Genomic DNA, 16021 nt, shown 5'->3' with positions numbered 1-16021 from the left:
GATACTATGTCTCAGAGGAATTAAGTCTGAGCTTCACGCAGCCAGTATGTTACAGTGCCAGAATTCAAACTCACTTCAGACAGCCCAATAGTTCATTCTCTTAGCCATGGCTGCATAGTGTCTCGTGGAGTTACAGAAATCCCTCTAATCAGTGACTGTTTCATAGGGTTTTTCTTGACTAAAAGAGCAGGATTCCGTAGACTCTAGACTTGAACTGGCATTATGGGGATCCATGGTGGCTAGGATTTCCAAGCTTCTATGCAGATATTCCAAGCACCACTGTTTTTCCCCAACAGAAGTCTTCCAGGGGAATAAGTTAATCAGGAACTTATCTTCAGCAAACAGGATTTATGAAAAACATTTGACATCTGGTAAACAGCCATCAGCAGCCCTTTGGGATAGTATTATAACCCATAAAAAAATTTTAAATCTTCCCACAAAGAAACCCCAGATTCTGACAGGTTTACAGGTGAGCTCTTTGACTCTTTACAAACTCTCCCAAAGAATGGAAGAAAAGAAGACATTCCCCAACTCATTTCATGAGGCTAAGGTAGCCTTAATATCAAAACCAGAAAACAATGTAAGAAAGGAAAATTTGAATTCTACCTCACTCTTAAACATAGATGTAAAACCCTCAAGTGTATATTAGCAAACCAAACCTGGAAGGTATGAAAATAATATACATCATGATTAATGTAGATTTTTCCCAAGATTGAAAGGTTGGTTTAACTTTCCAAAATTAACCGATATAATTTATTACATTAACAGATGAAAGGGAAAAAACCATGTGATCTTTTCTATAGCTATAGAAAAAAATGTTTGAAGAAATTCTATATCCATTCATTATATATATATATATTTTTTTAACCTTAGCAAAACTCAAATAAAAAGGAACTTCCTTAACATGATAAATGGTATTTATAAAAATACACGGCAAACATCGTATTTAATATTGCAGTGTTAAAGGCATTCCCCTTTAGATTCAAAAAAAGAACATAATGAATGTCTATTGTGTTTTTGCTCAACACTGTCCCTTCTGGCGTACTTGGCCAATATAGTAAAAGCAAGAAAAAGAAGTAAATGGTTAAGTATTTGAAAAGAAGAAATGTAGCTGTCATTAGTTGTGAATGATATCTATATAGAGAACACAGAAGAATCTGGAAAAATATATTAGGAATAAATATGAGTTTAGCAAGGTTACTAGATACAAATCATTACAATAAAGTTAATTACATTTCTGTACTCTAAAAAGAAAACACACAGAAAAATATTTTCTTAAAAAGATACCATTTAAAACAGCAACCAAATTTTTTAAATCTCTAGGAATAAATCTAACAAAAGACCTGCAAGCCCTTTGTGGGAAAAATTTGTAAAACATTACTGAAAGACATTAAAGAAGACCTAAAACAAATGAAGAATTGTGCCATGTTCTTGAGTAAGAAGACTCAGTAATCTTAAGGATGTTGGTTCTGCTCAGATTTATCTATAAATTCAAGTCCCAGTGAGTTGTTTGTTTGGAACTTAATGGGTAATTCTAAAATTCAAATGGAAGGAAAGACAATAGCCAAGATGTTTCTAAAGAAGAAGATGGAATTTGGTTGTGGTGAGGACCTACCCTATCAACTACCAAATTTTATTTCAAAGCTGTACTAATTAAGATGGCATGGATTTAGCATAGAGATTCTATTAAAACAATGGAAAATACTGGAGAGCCCAGAAATAGACATAGCAATGAGACTTGATTTATGGCAGAGCAGGCTTTGCAGATCAGAAGGGAAGGATGAACTATGGCATTGGGCTAATTGGGTATCCATGTGGAAAAAGATGAAATTGGATTCCTCCCTTGTCAAAAATCAATTCCAGGTGGATTAAAGACTTAAATGTGAAAGGCAAAACTATAAAACTTTTAGAAGACTATAGAGAAGTACATCTTTATGACCTTGGGACAAAAAAAAATCATATTCAAGATTTTTTAAAGTATAAACCATAAAGGAATATATTGTAAATTTGACTATATTAAAAATAAGAACTTCAGTTTATCAAAAGACACCACAGAGTAAAAATACAAGCTACAAAGGATTCATGTCCAAAATATTACAACTCTATAACTTAATAAGAAAATAATAAATAACCCAACAGAGGGCAAAAAATAGACAAAGGATATGAACAAGAATTTCATACAAGACACAAGAATGGCCCATAAATGTTTGAAAAGAAACTCAAGCTCTTTAGTACTCAGAGAAATTAATTTGAAACCACAGTGAGATATTTCACACCCATCATAGACAGGTATTAAAAAGCTGGGCATTGCCACATGTTGGCAAGATTATGGGGTAACAGGAATTGCCATTTGCTGCTGGTGGAAGTGTAAATTGTTACAGCCACACCGGGAAACAATTTGTTATTACCTAATAAAACTTAGCAGGCTCATACCCTATGGCCCATCAATTCTATTTGTCTGTATATATCGTGGAGAAACTCTTGCACAGGGGCCCAGGGGACATATACAAGACTGTTCATAGCAACATCGTTCATAATAGCCCCAAACTGAAAATCACCCAAATGACACATAAATGATAGAATGGTTAAAAGGTGGCATATGCATACAATGAAATACATGACAGCAGTGAAAATCAACCACAAAAACTTAGGATTGAGCCAAAGGTGCAACTCGCAGAAGAATACGCTCAACGTGAGTGCATTCATACTGTGTTCAAAAACAGGCAAATCTAAACAACATGTTGTTTAGGGATGTATGCCAAGGTGGTAAAATTACAGAGAAAAGCACTGGGATGATGAGCACCAATTTCAACCCTGTGGTTACAAGGGCCAGAGGGAGGAGATCTGATTATGGAGGAATATGCAGAAGGCAGTATTCAATTTCTATTTTTATTCTGGTTCTTACGTTGGGCTGTATGTATACAGGTGTTAGTTTTATTCTTCTCCTTTCAATGATACATAAAATTATATGCACTTATTTGTGTGCATAATGTAATTTAAATTTTCCATAACAAAGGGAAATAACAGAGATGGGGGAGGGGAGGCACACAAAAATCAGGGGCAGCAGAAAGCGTGACCTGCTCAGAGAGCAGAGAAAAGACTCCAAGGCTGAAGGAGGTGAAGAAGTGAGTGGCAGAGTGTAGGAAGGTGAGGCTGGAGAGAAAAGCAGGAGCCAGATCACAGGGGATATTCTAAGCTTTGATGACTACCTCGAAGATGTAAAATTAGTGGTCTTCACAGATACTTTGCTGACCTATGTTCTTAAGATTTTTTTTTTTTTTTGAGGTAGATCTAAAGGGACTGCTGCTAACTCACAAATGAGCTCTCTTTCTCAGCTGGTGTTTTCACTCACAGGACAGATAAGTAGCACTAGGTGGCCACTCTTTACTCATTGGGCTGGGTTGCCTCTGAGATAGGTTAAGACAGGAAGGAAGGGGAGAGCAGTCTGGCAGAAGGAGCCCTGACTCTGTTGGGGCCTTGGTTCTGCCAGAGAAGGAAGAAGAAAAACAAACAAACAACCATTATTCTACCTGCTGTCAGATCTATTCCACATTACGTGGGGCCTTGGGCATGGATGGAAGTCATCATGAATAGAATAGATCTATGAGCATAAAAACAGAACACTGAATTTGACTGGGTGGCTTTTTTCTAGGATATACAAATCTGCCTCATACATATGACCCCATTAGCCATGTTGAGATCTAGAAATGTTAACCTTGGTGTCCTACAGAACACGCTCTGAGCATGGGGTTCTTCCTGGCTACCCATTTGCTGGCCACCTCCACAAAATCATGGAATCTTTTTATCTCAGTTTCCTCATTAGGAAAAATGGGGATAATGACAATGAGAATGTTATGTAAGTTAGCATTGGAATCATAGGGTGTGAGAGTGAAATACCTCTTGGAGATCAAGGCAAGCCTCTCCTGGCAGTGCCCAGAGCACCTTGAACTTCCCCTACCCCAGCACACGTCATGCTTATATACTTATGGATTTCACTGTCTTCCCTGGTATACGTGGTGAATTGCACATGAGGAAGGAGCCCCATGTGTCTCATTCACTGCATTAACCCCAGTGCTAGAACCATATAAGGTCCACACAAGGCAAGTGCTGAATGTGACTCTTAAGACTCCTTTAATATGTAGAGGGAAATGGGTTTTTAACTTTATGATGCTTGATGGCCAACTCTGGATTATCCATGGTGGTGGGTACAAAAACTATAATAAAAATACCTAATTTTCTGTCTTGAAAACGCAGCCCTTCTCCTAACCCTGAGTGAACCCTCTATAGGTTCGAGGCCCTTGTTAGCTCCTGGGAATACGGAGATACAGAAACACAACAGGCTCCAGAGTAGTTTACACTGGAGGAAGACAGTCACCCTGTGCCCACTAAGTTACTGAAAGGCATGAACCCGGGAAGAAATAGCTGAGTGCCACCATATGAGTTGGAGAGAGACAGCAAACTTGCATTTCGGAGAGCTGGGGACACCGTCCTCCAGAAGAATAGGGTTGCTTCTTCCTATCCCCCATCACATTCTTGGGTCCCACTTTCAGGCCAGATCTTGCAGAGCTGTTGCATAAAAGGAGATGGATGTTCCATCCTCACCCTGTACAGTAGCTAATCTCTTTCCAGATGGAAATAAGTACTATTTATTGAGCTCTTACAGTATGCTAAATAACTTACATTGATTACTTCACTTAGTCCTCCTAACAACTCCGACAGAAATACCATTATTGCCCTCATTTTATAGATGAGGAAGTGGAGGGGCACCTGGGTGACTCAGTCGGTTAAGCGTCTGACTTTGGCTCAGGTCGTGATCTTGCGGTTTGTTGAGTTCGAGCCCCGAGTTGGGCTGTGGAGCCTGTTTCAGGTTCTGTGACTCCCTCTGTCTCTGCCCCTCCCCCACTTGTGCTCTGTCTCTCTCTGTCTCTCAAAAATGAATAAATGTAAAAAAAAAAATGTATAGATGAGTAAGTGGAGGACCCTCCGAAGAGAGTCACTTGCCCAAATCACAAACCCTAGTAAATGCTAGAACCACATGGCTGAATACTAAGCTAGACTTCCCTCCAGATTCTGAGATAGTGCCACATCCCACACTCCCTGTATGGCTGATGGTGAAGGTGCAGGGCCAACAGAACATTGCCACAACTCTGCAGGCTGCAGGCCTGTTTCCTCCCTCATTTAATACCCCAGAACCCGAAAACGCCTAGAAGCCACACAGCTGTGGATTCTTCTGCTACTGATAAAGACTTCTTTTAAATGAGTCATTTCCTTCAAAAAAGAGGAAAAACTGTTTTCACATTGTAGCAGAAATATCCACCCCCACCCTCAAATATACATCCTGTCTGACCCTGCTCAAGCCCCCAAACACTATGCCAGGAAGCACCAGTTGCTGGAGGGCCTTGCATCTGGCCTTAGGTTCCTTGTTGATATAGGGACCTGAGGTCACAACTGACCGCAGGGAACCACCTGCCAGAGGCCTGTTCACTTAGTCTGGTGGAACATACATGCCTCCTCAGAAGTTGGCCATCCACCTGGTTGTCCCCCATTTTTCCAGTGGGGCCTTCATTTCTGTCTTGTTCTGTCTGTCCTCCTTCCCTACCAGGCTCTCTCTTCTCTGCCCTTAGCTATCTTGCTCTTTCCCTTATCACCTCTTTTATTCTTCCTTCATTCTTTTTTTTTTTAATTTTTTTTTTTCTTTCAACGTTTATTTATTTTTGGGACAGAGAGAGACAGAGCATGAACGGGGGAGGGGCAGAGAGAGAGGGAGACACAGAATCGGAAACAGGCTCCAGGCTCTGAGCCATCAGCCCAGAGCCTGACACAGGGCTCGAACTCACGGACCGCGAGATCGTGATACATAGGGTTCCATTCTTGATTTCTCTCCTATTCAGGTGGCCCTCTGCTATGAGGGTTGCTTGCTAGCTGCCCAGTAATAAGCTGAACCATCCCTGTGCCCTCCTCTGACCAATCCCAGAGCTTGGGCTGGGTCAAGCTCAGGCTCCTTGGATTTTCCTGCCAACTAGATAATATATTCCTATTTTTTATCAGCTTTATTGAGCATAGTCACATCCAATAAAGTTCAGCGATTTTAAGTACACAGTTCAGTGACTTTTGGCAAATGCATAAATGCATATGATGACTACCAAAATCAAGACATAGAACACTTCCATCACCCCAGAAAGTTTTTTGCCAACAGTCAATCCTCTCCCCTCACTCCTGGCCATTGGCAGTCCTCCATCTGTTTTCTGTCACTAGTTTGGGTATTTTCAAGAATGTCCTACAAATAGCAAAGTAGAATGTGTAGTCTTATGTGTCCTGCCTCTTTTACTTAGGATGATGTTAAGATTATCCATGCCATTGCATGCATTGCTGAGGAACATTACCCTGTGGTTTTACCACAATTTGTTTATTCATTCACCAGTTGATTGGCATTTGGGTTGTTTCCAGTTCAGGGCTAAAATGAAGAAAGCCGCTAAGAACATTCATGTCAAGTCTTTGTATGGACGTATGTTTTCACTTTACTTTGATAACTGCTTGTGAGTAGGGTTGCTGAGTAGTGCATAAGTGTATATTTAACTTTATAACAGACAGCCAACTTGTTTTCCAAAGCAGTGGCGCCATTTTACTTTCCCATCAGCAGTATGTAAGAGTTATAGTTGCTCCACATTCTCACCAACACTTGGTATGGTCAGTCGTTTTCATTTTAGCCACTTTCATAGATGTGTAGTGGTATTTCATGGTAGTTGTAACTCGCATTTTCCTGATAATTACTGGTGTTGAGCATCTTTTCATGTGCTTCTTGGCCACTCAATCTCCTTTTGTGGTATCTTTTACCCATTTTTTATTGGATTGTCGTTTTCTCTGTGGGTTGTAAGAGTTTTCTGATATTTTTTCATCTGCCTTTTCTTCTTTCTTCCTCATTCTATCCCTCTGGCTCTGTTTTTTTCTCCCACTGTGTCCCGGTCCCAGTTTCTGACACCTCCCCCACCCCCAGAACTGTCCACTATCTCCCCTTCTCTCCTCCCTCCTCCTTGGCCTCTTTCCTCCTTGTTCATGGATGTTCTCCCTTCACCTCCAAGACATCTCAAAACCTGAGAATCTGGCCTCACTTCCTCTTCCATATTAGAAAGAACCCACTAAACACAAGCCCACTGATTTCAGTCCTGGCCAGGTTCAGTGTTCCAAATAGGAGGAAGGACCCCCCCCCTCCTCCAAATGAAGACCGAGAGAAGTAAAAAGACATAGCCTAGTGTAATGGAGGGATGGCTTTGCATTCTGACATCTTTCTCTTCCCTAAATGATTAATAGTGTTTATAGATAGAAGGGCTTATTTTACTCAAGCCTAACACTGGAAAGTCATGGGTGTTAAGTGCATCCTGCTTAATCAGTGGTCCAACAGTCTCCACAAACATAAGATTAATTGTTCTCATAACAAGGCTCTCCCTTGGCACAAGTCCCAAGCCCAGCAGGGATTTGTTTTGTCGAGTCACAGGGAAGGAGTAGCCCAGCCCAAAGCTGGCAAACTTTTCTTCTCTCTTCAAGAGAACTGGTGTGACAATATTTGATTGCAAAGCACAAAGCACTTTACACAGTGATAGAGAACACAAGATGGGTGACTGTGGAATTTTTTTTAAGACCTTGCTGAGATATGCCTCACAGGCCATGCAGTTCACTCATTTTAAGGTGTACAGTTCAGGGGCAGCTGGCTGGCTTAGTCAGAAGAGTGTGCAACTCTTGATCTCAGGGTCATGAGTTTGAGCTCCACATTGGGTGTGGAGATTACTTTAAAAAGTATATAATTATGTGGGGTTTTTTTAATATTTTTATTTATTTTTGAGAGGGAGAGAGACAGTGTGCAAGTCGGGGAAGGGCAGAGAGAAAGGGAGACACAAGATCCGAGGCAGGCTCCAGGGTCCGAACTGTCAGCACAGAGCCCAATGCGGGGCCCGAACCCGGGAACCTCAGGATCATGACCGGAGCCAAAGTCGGACATCCAAATGACTGAGCCACCCAGGCGCCCTGGTGTTTTTTTAAATAGATTCACAGGTATGTGCAACCATTACCACAACTTTATATCATTTCCTCACCTCCAAAAGAAATCCTGTACTCTGTGACCAGCACTCCAACCCTTTTCATCCCCAACCCCTAATCTACTTTCTATCTTTACAGATTTGTCTATTCTGGACATTTCACATAGCCGGAATTATATAACACTGTCTTTTGTACCTGGCTCCTTTCATTTGGTGTAATGTTTTCCAGGTTTATGCATGTTCTAGCACGTCTCAATACTTCATTCCTGTTATGGCCGAATAACATGCCACTGTACAGATACACCATGTTTTGTTTGTCCATTCATCAGTCAATGGGCGTTGGGGTTATTTCCACCCTTTGGCTATTATGAATAATGCTGCTCTAAACATTTGTGTACTAGTTCTCACATAGATGTATGTTTTCATTTCTCCTGGGTATGGACTAGGAGTAGACTTACTGCATCATATGCTACTTCTGGTTAATCATTCAAGGAACCAGCAGACTATTTTCCAAAGGAGCTACACCCTATTACCTTCCCACCAGCAACTGCATCAAAGTTTCAGTTTTCTATACTCTCACCAACACTTGTTATCTGGTTGGAATGGTTTTTTGATCCTGCAACTATAGCTTCGAAACGTGAAACATACATGCACAGCACACATATATTTAGACAATCATCACCAGAGAACTACCAAGTCATGCATACTGGCATATACCAGCACATACCTCTAGAGTTCACATATGTATACATAGAACCCCGCATAGACATTTACAATCACAAGCTCATGTACAGTCACAGTGCACATGCCTGTCAGGGCATAGACTCACATGTGGGAATGTCATCAGATGTACAGTAGACCAGTGCTGTCACACATGTGCATACGATTGTCATGGGTTGTGAACAAGCATGCACACAGAACCAGAGACATGTGCACTCAATAACGCATTCACTCTTGCCTGAACACACGTATACAAATGACAGTTGTGCCCACAAAAGCAGAGTCCTAAAAAAGGCACACATATATAGTTATCATCACTTACGGGGGTGGTAACTGAACATAAATTGAGTGTATTTACTCTGGATGACAAGGAGATGATTGAGATTACCTTCGTCCTTGGTGTACTGGGTAGGAAGATGTTTTCATTCATTTATTTGTTCTTTAAGCTACAAGTGTATATTGGGCACATAGAAAACACAGTGATGAACAAGACATAGTCCCTGCCCTCATGGAACTTATAGTCTAGTGGTGGGGCAGTCAACTGTGGTATGTGTCAAGAAGGAAATAAATAAGGTAATATGATAAATAGGCAAGGTGCCAGGATAGTAGTTTCCAAGTATTTTTAGCAGCGTTGCTCACTCTTTCGTCCTGGCGAAGTGAACACTATTCAGATTCACCTTCCATAAGTCACTGGATAAACTTGTGTGTGTGTGTGTGTGTGTGTGTGTGTGTGTGTGTGTGTGTGTATTAATACTAGCATTATTAAGAGTGTGGGCTCAGGACCTAGACTACCCTGGTTTAAAATTTGGTTTCTTTCAAATTGGGTGATCCGCAAATTCTCATCCGCAATTAGGGATGCCCATAGTACCTTTAGTAAGGATTAAATTAGCTGATACTTGTAAAGCACTGAAAAGTGCCTAGCCAGTGTCAAGTTCTCATTAGTAGCCATGATATCATTTTTCTGAGTGTAAGTTTCCATAGAGGGAGCAAGTGCACTGGGAGGTGGGTCGGGAGAGGCTGGGGGAATAGATCAAGGAGCCCAGTAGTGTCCTGTTGACCAGTGACTGGATGAGTCTTCATCTTCTACCATGTTGGAGCAGTCATTGGGAAGACAGCCCTGGCATGACACCCTGGCAGGCCATAAACCAGTCCATCCCCACCTCACTGCCTCCAGCCACAAACCACAGAGAAGATGCATGATGCGTGGCACTGGGCAAGGCTCTTGGTTTCCAGCTACATCGGGCCTTTCTGCAGCAGCTCTGCTGTGGGTCTGGCGTGTAGCATTCACTGGTTCTGCTTGGCTGTCTTTTCTGTGTAGGTCAGCACTTACCATCCCATACCTGGCTCCCCAGGACATTCCGCGACCATCGTCAATCTGTCCAGCTCCCAACAACACCTCTCAGCAAACATGTGAGTAACAAGCTCAGCTCTCCACCCCGGGTCCTGGCCAGAGAGGCCGCTTTTGCCACCCCTCTGCCTTCAAGCATCACCACTCCCAGACCATCCCATACAAAGAGACAACAAATCCCCTTCCTTATATCCTTCAAAGGAAATAATGCTGAAAAACAGATTGGCAAACCACATCATCCTAGCTCATTATTTTACAAAAGTAGAAAGGAACTGGAAGATTAGACACCAAAACATTGCTAGGAGATTGGATACTGAGCAATTTCTGTTGTCTTCTTCTAGATTCAAAATGTTGGGTCATAAATAGATGTTGAAATATAGCATTTTGGTGGAGGGAAACCCTGTAGAAGAGAATACCTTGCCCAGCCCCTTTGATAAAACCTTCCAGTGTCTCATAGTCCTTGGAGCCTAGAAGGACTTCTTGATGTCCAGCCTGAGGCCATACATTGGTAACCTGAATCTGGCAAGCCCACATGGGTTACTTTTAATGCTTTTAGTCAAGCATATATTCTCACTTCCACACCCTCGCTGTGTCTTCACCCCTGGCTCATAACTAGATGTTATCTGCCTGACGCCTGTGTAGACTGCAAACTGGAAAGTCACGACTCTAACCCAAGGACATTTTGCCATGTTACAAATGCATCATCGCCCTCCATCCTGCCATGCAGCCAGGATTCCACTGTCTGCTAACAAACTAAAATCAACTCCTACCTCCCCTCCCCAATGTCTGCTTCCCTGCCTACATTAAGCTAGCTCCTCTGGCCATTCCTGGGAATCAAATGTGCCCCCGCTCTCAGCAGAGGGAACGGATCAGAGTCTTCTGTTCTGACCTCTCCTTTCCCTTCACTTGCTGGCTGCAAACATGTTCTGGGGTGATACATTAAGCAGTATGAAAAAGCATCCTGGGCAGAGCCATAACTTCTAGGTTTGAGACCAGGCTCTGCCACTAATTCTGGGTCACCAACTCCTTTCTCTATCCTAGTCCAGTTTCCCCATTGTCAAAACGCCAAGGTGGCCTAAATTAGTGATCTGAAGCTGTGTGGCACTCTGTGGAAAAGCAGGGATGTTGGCCTGTCCAGTGCTACTTCTATCACTATAGGTTCCATCACTATCACCTGCCTTCCGTACCGACATTTCACCCTGAAGAAGTTAGTTATTTCTAACCACTGGGTCAGTGGTTCCATTTCCCTTCACTCTTTGCTGTCTCCATGCCCTCCTCCAGGCACGTTCCCCTTCTTCACCCAGTTCCCTTGTCTCCCCAGGTTTGTGGCCCTGCACTCCTACTCAGCCCATGGACCCGATGAGCTGGACCTACAGAAGGGAGAAGGCATCAGGGTCCTGGGCAAGTACCCAGACGGCTGGCTCAGGGGCGTCTCCTTGGTCACTGGGCGGGTTGGCACCTTCCCCAACAACTATGTCATCCCCATTTTCAGGTGCGTGCCCTCTATTCTCAGGCAGCGGAGGTCGGGTCCACTAGGCCCGGGGCCATCTGTGGTTTCACTGCTCAAGGACTCAGTGCTCCTTCGGAGCGTAGGCCAAGAAATGGCCTTAGTAACCCCCTAACACTTTTTTTTTAATTGTAGAAAGTTATCTTTTTTAGAGTTCTTCACATTTTACAGCACTTTCACATCTTTTATTTAACTCATTGGATGTGTTCAAGAGTCCCTCCTGTAAGGGAGATGTGATTTTACAGATGAGGAAAGTGATATACAGAGTTAAGCAACCTGCTCAAGAGCTGGGTTTCAGGTTTTCTGTAGTACGAACCCCCAAAATCCCATTCATATCCTGCACCCCAACTCTCCTGTATAGCCGAATAATGGGAGCCTGTGATAATCAGAAGACCCCTCAGAGCACTTCAGGAAACTTCGTAAGACACTAGGCCAGTAGGCAGAGTTTCCATGACTCAGACCACGACCTGTCCATCCACACCCCAGGCCAAAGGCTGGTTACCCTGTAGGTCCCTGTCCCTAACAGCGTTCCCAACTTTTTTCATTCTCCAGCACACCCGACCTTTTCACTTAAACAACCACCACAGATCCCTGCACTGCCCATGGCTCCGCCTTCCTCCATCCCACATCCACCCAGGCACAGCCTGTCACAAGGCAGTGAGGCCATCCCCACACATCAAACACTGTCTCTATGACATAACTCCAAGGAAAGTGATAACCCATTGTACTCTCTGGGGAGGGGGGGGGGTGTCAGAGCTGGAGTCCTATGTCCAGTTTGGGGGAGCTTCATAAAGGTGGGGCACAGTGTCCGGAGGAGGGCCACAAAGATGGTGAGAAGACAGAACACTACACCACAGTAGACAGTCATAGAAACACTTGGGTAAAGCTACAGAAGACAGGGTCAGAGGGACCATAACAAGCCATGGAGACAGGAAATCTGTTCCATGAGGGGAAAGTGAACCAGTGGATACAACTTAGAAGTTGGATCCGTAAAAGTTTGCACTTTCTAACACATAGATTTTTTTCCAATAAGGTTGGCTGGTGAGGTGGTAGGACCCCCTTTCTAGGAAGAGTACAGGCAAAGTCTGGGTTTCCATAGACCCAGGCTTAGATAAAAAGATTTATTCACATGGCAGAAAGTTGAACCGGAAGTTATCTCCTTCAGTGGAAGGTTCTTGGAATTTGTTAGAAAGTTGCAAAATCTCCAAAGGCAAACTAAGGGTGTCTATAGCTGATGCTGTAGGCAACAAATATTTATCAAGCATAAACTATGTGTCAGGCACCTTTTTAGACACAGGAGAAACACCAGTGGACAAAACACACAAAATCTCTGCCCACCAGAAGTTACATTCTAGTGGTACAGACAGATAATAAACAAGGTATATAAGTAATGCAAATGGTGTGTTAATGGTAAAGGCCAAGAAGAAAAACAAGAAAAGGATTGAATTAGTAGAGGTGGTGATTAAAATTTTAATAGGTTGGTCAGGGATGGCCTTACTGAGAAGAAGGAAATGAGGCAGGTGTATTCCAGACCAAGGAACAGCAAGTACAATTGCCCTGAAGTAGGAGTGAGCCTGACATGAAGACCAGTAGGACTGGTTTAGACCAAGTCAGGGGGATGTTAACAGGAAATGAGGTCAGAATGGTAACAGGTGAGCCAGATCATATAGAATTTCCTAGGTCATAATGAGGAATTGGCTTTAACGCTATTGCAAGGTTTTGAGCATAAGAGTGACATGATTTAACTTACATTTTAACCAAAATCCCTGTAGTTGCTGGGTTGAGAGTAAGCTGTAGAAAGGAAATGTGGAAGCAGAGAAACTAATTAAGAAGATACTGTAATACTCTGGGGGATAAGTGATGGTGAATGGAGCCAAGGCATTAGCCAAGGAGGCAGGGAGAGGTGGTTAGATTCTGGATATACTCTGAAGGTAGACACCACAGGATTTTCTGACAAATCAAATATCGGGTGTGAAAGAATAGAGGAGTAAGGTGAGTCCTAGTTTTTTGCCCCAAGTAACTGGAAAATGGAGTTGCCTTTTACTGAGCTAGAGGGGGAAACCAAGAGGAATGGGTTCTGAGATGTGAGGGGAAGCAAAAGCTAAGTTTCCAGCAGATTAAGTCTTAGATGCCTGTTAGCAATCCTGGTAGAGATGTTGGCAAATGGTTGAGTATACAAGCCCAGCATTTAAGGAAGAAGGTCCAGGCTTGAGAACGTATTTAAAACCCTAGGACTAGATAAGACCATTGTGGTAGGATCAATTGCATTAGAGAGAATGACAGTGAGCCAGAAGCCAAATTTTGTGTGTGTGTGTGTGTGTGTGTGTGTGTGTGTGCGCGCGCGCGCGTGTATATAATTTACTGTCAAGTTAGCTAACATACAGTGTATGCAGCACGCTCTTGGCTTCAGGATTAGATTCCCTTGTTCATTGCTTACATATAACACCCAGTTCCCAACAAATGCCCTCCTCAATGCCCATCACCCATTTTCCCCTCCCCCCCACCCCCATCAACCCTCAGTTTGTTCTCTGTATATTTAAGAGTCTCTTATGTTTTGCCTCCCTCTCTGTTTGTAACTATTTTTTTTTCTTCCCTTCCCCCATGGCCAGAGGGTAAAATCTTCATGGAATGAGTGGAGAGAGGTTGAGAGAGGAAATGGTGACAAAGTGATGTGACAGGTGGTCAAGTCTGATACTATGAGTCAAAGCTGGAAAGGATTGAGGAGGGTGGGGGAATGGTCTAGAGGTGCCAATGAAGAGCAAGAAGGATATCTACCCTAACTCAGGAACACTTTCTTCCATGGGATCTGACATCAATTCTGTAAGGCCCATGTCTGCTACTAAAGCATTTGCTTATGCATCACGCCTTAGCCCAGTGTCCTGGTTATTCCATGAAAACACCATTAGAATAAGTGTGACCATATAATTTATCATCCAAACTAGGACACTTTTTTTAATATTTTCTTTATTTTTTAGAGAGAGACAGAGAGAGAGAGAGAGAGAAACAGAGACAGAAGGAGACACAGAATCCGAAGCAGGCTCCAGGCTCTGAGCTGTCAGCACGGAGCCCGACGCGGGGCTTGAACTCATGAACCACGAGATCATGACCTGAGCCAAAGTCGGATGTTTAACTGATTTAACCAACCAGTCACCCCCAGACTAGGACACTTAAAAGAAGGAGAGAGAGACACACACACACACTTTTAATACACCAGGAGAACAGATGTAAACTAAGACTCTCCTAGGAAAATCTGGACAAATGGTTACCCTCACTAGAATGCATGGAGGATTCCATTCCAGTGTATTCCAAGGCTCCAGCTTCCCTTTCTCTCCTTGGCTTTTCTCCTAGGTACATGTATTGTGTCCTTAGGCAAGCCATGAGCCATCTAGACTCACCTGTTCAGAGACAGCCACATCAGACAGTGGATGGAGTTTCAGCCATAGGTTGCCATTGAATCTGTCCCTCCCCTCCAGTTGATAGAATCCTGAACATATGTGTATACTGAGGTGCTACTTACATGGATGTGGGTTTTGCTTCTAGGGAACCAACATTTCCAAAAAGAGGAAATCCCTGTCAGAGTATATTCTCCTGACAGCTGTTAAGTGACAGAGGATTGGTGCTCTCTCTGTGTGAAGTTCTCCTTGATGGTCCTCTGATGCAAAGGAAGGTCCCATCACCAGTAATCTTAGACATGGGTCTGTGATGCCCGATTTATCTACCTGGGAGCAGCTCATCCTTGTTCTTAGCCACCCTCTCCTTTTGCTTCTTGGGGCTGAATGATGTGGTCCTTTGTCAGCTTAGTTTCCACTCCTTTTAGCAGGTTGTGGTAGGACTGAGTGGGTTGGACTACATGTGCAAGGCCCCTTTCTGCTCTTTGGTTCTGCATGTGTGTGAGGTTTTGTTCCCATCTCTGTTTTCTGTTTGCAGCGATGCCTCTCACCACCAGCAGCCCCCTTGGGCTAGAAGGCAGCCTTTTATAAAAGAGCCAGGGCTCGAAGGTATGAGGTCCCCCCTGAGCACTGGAACCTTTGCTTTATTAGCATTATGCCCCAATGAACTGGGCCTGCCAGAGCTTGGGGACTAACTCTATAGAAAGACTAGTGCTGACCCAAATGCCAGGGTTTTAAGATTCAGCAAGTGAGCCTTTTAATTCCCAAGAGAATAAAAGGCAGCTGTGCCCTCCAGAGTGCCAGCCCTCTCTCAATGCTAGATAGTGACACCCACCTGTCCAGCCGAGTTGACCACAAGTAAATCTCTGCCACCGTGACATGCTTTCCCAGGCCCTGGAGGCAGCTACAGGCTCAGACTGTGCAGAACGTTTGTCAAGTTTCCATCTAAATCCCCTCTGACTAGCGTCAACATACTTTTCCTCCTTCAGGCATAGTCTTGGTGGGAGGCACAAGTTTCCTCTCTTTT

The 16021-nt window shown here is 43.4% G+C and overlaps 1 protein-coding gene across 6 annotated transcripts in view; it reads left to right on the top strand.

Annotated features, from left to right (window-relative positions):
* The window catches only part of SH3RF2 (SH3 domain containing ring finger 2), a 126966-nt gene that overhangs the window by 86748 nt on the left and 24197 nt on the right, over positions 1 to 16021 (top strand). For 5 of the 6 annotated variants that reach the window (XM_040453718.1, XM_040453725.1, XM_040453708.1 and 2 more), the window contains 2 exons: positions 10069 to 10160; positions 11420 to 11590. In XM_040453718.1, coding sequence (XP_040309652.1) covers positions 10069 to 10160; positions 11420 to 11590 — 263 coding nt within the window. The remainder of the gene's footprint in view (positions 1 to 10068; positions 10161 to 11419; positions 11591 to 16021) is intronic. The other variant, XM_040453733.1, reaches the window with a different exon arrangement.

This window comes from Herpailurus yagouaroundi, unplaced genomic scaffold (assembly GCF_014898765.1).
Source record: "Herpailurus yagouaroundi ecotype Mexico unplaced genomic scaffold, PumYag 29, whole genome shotgun sequence".
Classification (NCBI taxonomy): Eukaryota; Metazoa; Chordata; class Mammalia; order Carnivora; family Felidae; genus Herpailurus; species Herpailurus yagouaroundi.
Note: the sequence above shows the minus strand (reverse complement) of the source record. Positions and strands in the feature narration are given on the sequence as shown.